We start from the raw sequence: 8,581 nt of genomic DNA on the forward strand, positions 1-8,581 counted from the left end.
TAATATATATATATAACGTTTTATATTTTGTTTATTATGTTTTGACAATAATTGCACTAACATAGTTGCTACGGTAGACTGACTTACGAAATCTCCATGGCGGGAAAAATTTGACAATAAATGGCGTAAATTGCTTTGAATTTTTGTAAATATTTTGCAGTTTTACGGCGTACTTTGATACTTTGACGTACGCACAGAGAAATTAAAAGCTTATTACGTCTTTGAAATAATATGGAATTCTCAAAATGCTTGTCCTGTGAAATTTCAATATAAATTCTTAGAAATTCTATACAATAACAAAATCCAATAATAATGCACAGATAGCAATTTTTCTTGGAAAAGCGAACGAAACTTAATTTACGGTTGTAACAACATTGCGATTTTATTTTTAAATCTTGAAATTTGCATTTAAAAACTCAAACAAAATTTCAATTTAATAGAAATAATTTATTTATGATGAATTTATGAAATTTATGCGAAATAAATAAGATTAAAAAAACCTCTGAACTGCAAGTTTTGTCAGTAAGTCAAAACCAAAGTAAAAGTCAAGTACGTGATGTTATTATTTATAACTGCTGATACTACTGTATTACTGATACTACTCAATTTTAATATAATTCCTATATAATTTTGATAAATTTAATATCAAGTATTTCACTTACTTTGCTGACGTTAAAGGTAAAAGCATTGCCTTTTTCATCTATATCCATGATGCGCAAAGTGTAGTAATCCGGGAAATACTCAGGCTTATTCCAGCTTATATTTACGGAAAACTCATTTTCACCAATAAATATTTGCTCTGCGTCTAAGCCAGTCGGTGCGAGAGGTGCTATTTTATAAAAAATAAAAAAATACATTTATGTAAATTGAAATCTAACATTTTAATAAACAAATAATAATTATAAAAAGGTTTCTTCTACATGCAAATATTTAATTGATAAAACTTTGATGAAACACAGCATCAAAAAGGTTTGCAAATATCATCCTTTGTAAAGGGAAAGATACATTAAATAAAAATCATAACATTGCTCCGAACTTTACTGGCATTTTAATATAACACTTATGTTTAATTATTTTTTAACAAATTTAAAAAAATTAAAATTTTTAATATTTTAACAAATTTAAAAAAATTATATAATAATTTAATGTTTAATTATTTTTTAAGAAATTTAAAAAAATTATACGTTTAATTATTTTTTAACAAATTTAAAAAAATTAAAAGTTTAATTAATGTTAATTATTTTTTAACAAATTTAAAAAAATTATAAAAAAGTTTAATCTTTTTTTAACAAATTTAAAAAAATTAAATGTTTAATTATTTTTTAACAAATTTGAAAAAATTAAATGTTTAATTAATGTTTAATTATTTTTTAACAATTTTAAAAAAATTAAATGTTTAATATGTTTAAAAAAGTTTAATCTTTAATTAATTAAAAAAATTAAATCTTTAATTATTGTTTATTTATTTTTTTATAAATTTAAAAATAAATTTTGCATTTTTCGAAACCACTTTAAAAAAATTAAATTTCAAATTAATTTTAAATTTAAGTTTAATAATAACTTTAATACATGTCAACTTACCACATATATTAAAATCGTAATTATACCATTCAACACATGAGGGTACTACAAAGTTAGACCAGAAAAGTTCACTTTCCCTTGAAATGGTGTTAGGATTTTTGGCACGTATACCCAATGAGTATTCCATAGAGAAATGTAAATTTTCAAGCGTGTATGTATATAATTGACGTGGCTGTATTGGAATAATCAAAACAAATAATTCATTATCAAATAATTAGCTTTTTACATTGCTTTAAAATTATAATTAATTTAAGTTTTAAAGTATTTTCATTTAAAATAATAAAATTAAGAATAAAAATTCTTTAACGTTATACAAAATTAATTAAACTAATTAACAAATTCAGTAATAATTTTAGTAATAAAAATGTTCATACTCTGAGTTGATTCGTATATATTTAGAACTCATATATCAGTATATTATGAACCTATCTCAAACACGACTAAAGGTTGCTAATGTAAATTCTGTAGAGAGTATAACAATATATACTCATATATTTAGCATCAGGAAACTAATTCCATATCCTTAACAACGTTCTCTCAATTCACAAAAAATTTGAAAAAGTGTTGTATTGTTAATTAGTAGCCTCTACTCTATCTAAGTTAAATTTGGAATACTTTTTCAGGGAGAGATGACCTTACAGGTTGTGGTTTTTGTGGTGACTAGATATTAAGAAATAACGTGTACAATGAAATTATTTTTCTAAGTATCTTTAAAGGGCTTGGGTACTTCAGGATGACCTAACAAAGGGACCAAGTAAAACTTTTTTAAACTTTTCATTCACATTATTTTTAAGTTTTCTTTTTTATTCGATTTTATTCTGTGCCTTAATTACCAATGATAATTAAAGCAAATAATACACATAGAAGCCAAAATTTAAATTTAAATACTAAACATGGAAGTATTTATATTTTAAATAGAATACAAATATCCTTGTTTTGTTTTCATTTGAAATATTTCACATTCTTAAGTAAATAAACATACACAAAACATCAAAAGGACTTTGGATTTGTGAAGCAACAGTTTATTTGTACAGCGACATGAAAAGGATACCGTTTTCAATAGCTTTCGAATTTGTAGAACAAATAACGTTTTGGGTCTTGAGTCCCATTTTACCCATTTTACATGTCTACTTATGCAATGAATTGAATTTTCGACTAGTCTGATTTCATTTCCTTTTCATATTGAATATCTGCATATTTTATTTGGTAAAAAATGCTGCCCTTGCTGCTCTACACTTTGCATGTAGTTCACATGTACTTACATATATACTATATATATTAAATAAAATAAAGTTACCAATTTTTTTTTGTTTTTTTTTTTTGCAGCTTTAGGTTTAAGGATATCTCAAAGAAAATTTTCAATGGCGCTATGCGACAATGCGGTATGCGAGCCATCTAAAAATGCATAGAATGTATAAAAATGAATTCTACTGCCTATTTGCTTTTACTATAGCTAAGTAGATATGTTAGAAGGATGCCTACACACATTACCAATCAGCTAAGCATTAAATGGATAGTGTGGGTAACGTACCGCTAAACGCCCACTTAAATATACGCAACTATTGAAAAAATTTCTAAAAAGTAAAGCCTACAAAAATAGTTGAATTATAAGGTATCTAAAAATGTCAACCTAGTTTGTGTAAAACGGAAAATATTTAAATGTCTTTGGCTAAGAAAAAAAATGATAACTCATTTTTTTTTGAAAATCTATGACTTAACTGACTCGTTTTGTTGAAAATCTTAGTTTAAATACTCCTAGTTAACATCATCAAATTGGATTCATCCTACTTTGCTTTCGTCAGAGTGACATCATATTCACCAGCAAAAACCATATTGCTTGAGTATGACTTGTGGAACAACAAACTACTAAAGTTCATACTAATAGTGAAAGAACCCATCTAGTAGTAGTGCCACAAACAATAGTGCCACCTAGCACTAATGCCACCAAGCTTGAAAGATATATTTCTATCACTATTATGCTCGACACTAGGTTAGTTTAGCTGCTACAGTTATTGTACACTTGAAACCTGATAGTACCATCTTTCTTATTTCTTTCTTATTTCAACAAGAATGAAAAATGAAAGTATAGATCTGCCATAGACATTGGTCTATGCCAGATCTATTCATACTAACATTTTATGAAGAAATGCTATTAATGAAAATGAAATTGTATAAATTAAATATATAAAATATATAAATGTAATAATTTATCTCATATTAAATTATAAATTATATATATAATTATATATAAGTGTGTGTTTAAGAAAAAGAAAGTCATATAAATTAACTATGTATATAACTTACATTTCTAATTTCCAAAGGATTCAAATCATTACCTCCGCCTGTTACCGGAAAGCATATAATATCATATGTGCATGTCATATCTATAAATATAAGAAAAATTATGTATTAATAAAATAAATAAATTAAATTAAATTAGTAAATTTAATAATTGTTCTAAGCAAAGTAAAATTTTAAATAATTTCAAAGTAAAAGAATACTTTTATCAGATAAAAAGATATTAATGGACTTAATCGAACAATATGACGGGACTGTCATATGAAGAGGTAGGTACCAGCTTACATTTTTATTTCTATATTTTGTATATAAAATACATTCAAATCAAACAGTTGAGATAAGTCACCCTTCTTGTTAATTAGAGACAATAGATTTAAAAATATGGATATGAAATATGAATATTTTCTTATTGTTGGGTTCAACCCATCATTAACATGGCTTTAAATACCAGAAACAAGGAATAAGGAAAGGGAAAGAAGCTAGTATAAAATTAGTATGAAATAGACTTGTTTAACTGTTTAACTATAATTTAATTTAAATTTAATTTTATATTTAATGAAATTGTTATAATTAATTAATACACATACCGGCAGCTGGTTTCCAAGATATCATAGCTTTCAATTTCAGTTTATCATCTTTATCTGTAAGAAAATTGTTGATCTGTATTTTTGTCACTTTGCTCGGAGTAAATCCATATGTTAAAGTTGAGAATTGTTCTTCCTTGGCTATGACCGAGTACTCATTTGTAGCATGGACTGCTGTTACTGATATGTTATAGCTTGTGTTGTATGAGAGATTAGTCAGCGTAAAAAAACTGTCATCCGACTGCATCATGAATTAGCATTATATAAAAAAATAAAAAAAATTTTTATTATTTAATTTTATAAAAATGTAAATAAAAAAACTAAGTTTAATGTTATACATAAAACAATATAAGAAAAAAAAAAATATACATATATAATGTTTTATGTATAAGCGTGTTTGTTTTTGTCTCTAATACTCACCACATAAACCAAAACATATGCTTTAGTGAATAATTGGACTACAAATAACGTGTCCACAAACGGATTCTGCATCGTGATATTATCTTTAAACTGTTCTGTGGTTTCACTTGAGTTATTCAAATTTGAATTCAGCGTCTGACTTTGATTAATGCGGTAAACATTTCTGTGAGTTTCCAATTCGACACGAAACTTCAGACTTCTATCATCGCGACACACCAATTTTAAATTAAAATTTTCATATATCTTCTTTGTATTTTGCAATTTCGAGGTGCGGTTGAATTTACAAAAGTTATGACAGCCTTCAAGATACTGAAAACGGAAATAAAAGGTTGCTGTAAGTATTTTTGTTTAAAAATAAATAAATAAATTCAGTAGTAAAAATATTTAAAACAGGCAACGTATCTCACTAACTATTTTGATGGAATCAAATAAATAACGTATTCTTATAATACACTATCGACATATAACACTTAAAAAAATTACTTATACTAGGGCCAGTATAACAGAGTGAACGAAAATAACATATAAGGTCAGCATTAAGAAGTATAATTATAGTAATACTTCTTAAACTTAACCTTGAATTTCCTTATATACTATTAAATTTTTCACCATCTTGACTATTTCCAAAGTTCATAAGCTTTTCGAAATATTTATATACCATAAAGTATAACAAAATTATATATCCACAAGAAACTATGATTATTATTGTCAAATACAAAACTTGCATAATATATTTTTTTTTCAGTAAGTATCAGATATGGAAAAACATAAGTATAGTTAATGGTATTTCTTCGTTAACCAATATCCGAATCAAAAAAATCAAAACAATTATCCCTTGGCCCTACGCAAATATAAATGGAGTTGGATCAGTCAACGCCTCTCTCCAAAGAGATAAAACAAATATCATACAATAGGTATAATATTGGTATCCGCAATATTATGGCTGTCCACGCTCTTTGTAGGACTTAGAACTGAATAACTGAATTGAGTTGTTGACTATTCTTTTCTAGCTCAAAATAGTGCTTAGTATAAACAGATTATGGAGGCTCAGTATCTCACTATAAGTAAGAGTTTATGATGAATTTGTAGCATATAAATACTATAAAGTTTTAAAGTCTGTCGCAGACAAAGTTTTTACAAGATTTTAAGTACAACAATAACAAATTCTTTAACGAAATGATAAAATATATATGTATACGAAATCTGCCTTATGTCTACAACCATGGTCTATGTGTAGAACTTATCTCATATTTCAGAGTTTATTACAGTACTATCGCAACTCTATTGTAATGCAAGCTTATATATTTATAATTAATAATTAAAAATATAATATTGACTACATATGGAACTGGTACAAACTAGTATACCTAGATTCTATATATTAAATATATACCTATATTCTAATACAATATAAATATGAAATTTATATAACTTTGCAAAAGCGATTGAAATATCTAATTTAATCGATTGAAATATCTAATTCAATCGCTCTAATTAATAATAATTAATAATTAATCTATCGATCTAATTAATATATTATAAAAAGCTCCAGATTGATGTAGATTGCATATTAACTATTTATCATGTATATAAACATATATCATAAAAATGTATAGAACTTATCTCATATACAACCTACGCCGATATTAGATTGTATCTTATTTAATCATCATATACCATATTATACTGATTATGATGATATTTCACTGCTTATTATTTAGTTGTCATATATTTATATATTGATTCAGATACCCTGAAACACTATTCAACCTGTTCCAATATTAAATTGTATTTTATTTAATTTATTAAATATACTGAGAAGCTGATTCAACCTGATTCGATATTTGATTGTAAATTTTTTTTAATTATCTTATATTTATAGATTAAATCAAGTACTATCATCTATGCATCACAAAAGGTCATTATTTGAATACGAGTGGGATTTAGATTTAGATTAATCTCTTGAGAATATATTCCAAAAATAATTCTATGTGAAAATCCTGGTATCCCACTGAATAACGTCTATAATTATTTCTACGAGCATATAATAATGACGACCTTTTTACTATCGAAGAGCAATCAGCCCTTGTTTTTTAAATTCAGTTTTCAACTTATTTCTTTTTAAGAACATGTGTTAATTAAAAAATTGCTTTAATTAAAAGCAGTTCCCAAAACAGGCTATGTCAAAGAGCAAAAATAAATTAAATCCAAAGGGTACCATACACTCTCCTACAGTATAAGCCAATTAAAAAATATTCGTGAAATAAGTTTCATTCAATATTGGCTTAAAATCAAATTTTTATAAATTTCATTTTAGATTAAATTAATTAGACTTAAGTTAATTATTTGACTTATTATTATGAAAATTACGTCTTCAGATAGAGTGCGTAAAAAGGGATAAGGGAATATACAAATTTTTTGTACCAAAAACTTTTCTTAATAAAAAATAAATTAAACGCTCTTTACACAACGTTTAAATGTGGTTAAAAGTTAAAAATTGTTTTAAATTTTACTAAATCCACAAATCTAAATGTATCTGAAATCTGTGGCTGTTAAGTATTTTTCCAGCTATTTGAGGCGGCGGTATATGTTGCGTAAACAACAAATTTTAACTTTCTAGCCATGTCTGAAATTATCCGTAACCAAAGATAGATAAAGTTTTTTTCGGGAAGAAGGGGAAAATCAATGAAAAATTTAATCTTTATAAAATTGCTATACAGCCTGCCAATGTAAATGAGTGGTTAGCTACAAGGATATTGACTACAAAACTGCAGGGCAATATTAATGTTTTGTGGATATTCCTTAACTACAGCATATTTAAGTTAATAATTGTCAAGGATGATTTTCTAAATATTCTAAATAAAATTTTTATTTATTTTATTCGTATTTACCACAGGATTCGAATGCAGGAGTGCTTCATATTTTTGCTCTTGCGTATGTTCGAGCAATTTTTGTCGATATGTGCTTAGACACTTAGCGGTGCAAGCAGTTATCATGTATATTTGAGGATCCTCTTGCTCCATCTGATCGACAAACATCATATGAGCATTACTTCCTAATATTAGATAAAAAATAATTGTAAAGTTCCCAATTTGCAGCATCATGATATTGTGTCGGAATCTTAATGTCAATATTCACAATTAATTTGATAGTCCGTATCCACAGAATTGTTTAAAGTCGAAGTAATTTAATTTCTTATCAATTTAATTTTGTTTATACACGTATTTACTATATTGTAATAAATTTTTTTATATAATTTTTATAATACACTGAAACAAATATGCAAACACTTCGATTAATTATTATTTTATTTTTTATGTTGTTGGATTATTTAGACTATGGCATTATTTTTTTTAAATTCGTGAAAAAAAATTTTAATGTATTTTTTTTTGCAAATTTTTGATTAGTTTTAATTAATTTGTTTTTCACTTTGTATATTGTTAATTTTTAATTAATTAGTATTTAAGCTGCCAAATTAATGGTTTTATAAATTTTTTATAATACAATTGCACTTTTGAAAGACTCCGTAAGTATGTTTTTTTTTTAATTTTAAATCAATGACTGTTTATAAAAGAATCACAAATACAATTAACTTTTAGAATAAATTTAATTTAAATATTTAAATTTTATTTTTATACAAATTTTCATTAAACAACCGTACGAACAACAGTTTTCACATTTATTATAATATATTTTTG

At 25.3% G+C, this 8,581-nt stretch overlaps 1 protein-coding gene across 1 annotated transcript; it reads right to left on the bottom strand.

The window, feature by feature from the left end:
• Nucleotides 1-608: 608 nt before the first annotated feature.
• On the bottom strand, nt 609-8,059 carry LOC119674858 (tyrosine-protein kinase receptor torso-like). The gene is made up of 7 exons (XM_038086015.1): nt 7,775-8,059; nt 4,884-5,192; nt 4,467-4,704; nt 3,886-3,965; nt 1,582-1,753; nt 663-829; nt 609-620 (listed from the first exon to the last, which is right to left on the bottom strand). Exons 1-7 carry the CDS (start codon nt 7,985-7,987, stop codon nt 609-611), a joined length of 1,191 nt encoding a protein of 396 aa, XP_037941943.1. The 5' UTR covers nt 7,988-8,059.
• Nucleotides 8,060-8,581: the final 522 nt, after the last annotated feature.

Source organism: Teleopsis dalmanni, chromosome 2, assembly GCF_002237135.1.
Source record: "Teleopsis dalmanni isolate 2A chromosome 2, ASM223713v2, whole genome shotgun sequence".
In the NCBI taxonomy this organism is placed as follows: Eukaryota; Metazoa; Arthropoda; class Insecta; order Diptera; family Diopsidae; genus Teleopsis; species Teleopsis dalmanni.

Excerpts from the sequence above, each read along its gene's own strand:
- LOC119674858 (XM_038086015.1), bottom strand. The coding sequence starts at position 7,987 with ATGATGCTGCAAATTGGGAACTTTACAATTATTTTTTATCTAATATTA. Across the intron at positions 3,966-4,466 it reads ATCTTGGAAACCAGCTGCCG|ATATGACATGCACATATGAT; the intron begins GTATGTGTATTA and ends TTATATTTATAG. Across the intron at positions 830-1,581 it reads TTACGATTTTAATATATGTG|CACCTCTCGCACCGACTGGC; the intron begins GTAAGTTGACAT and ends TTTATAAAATAG.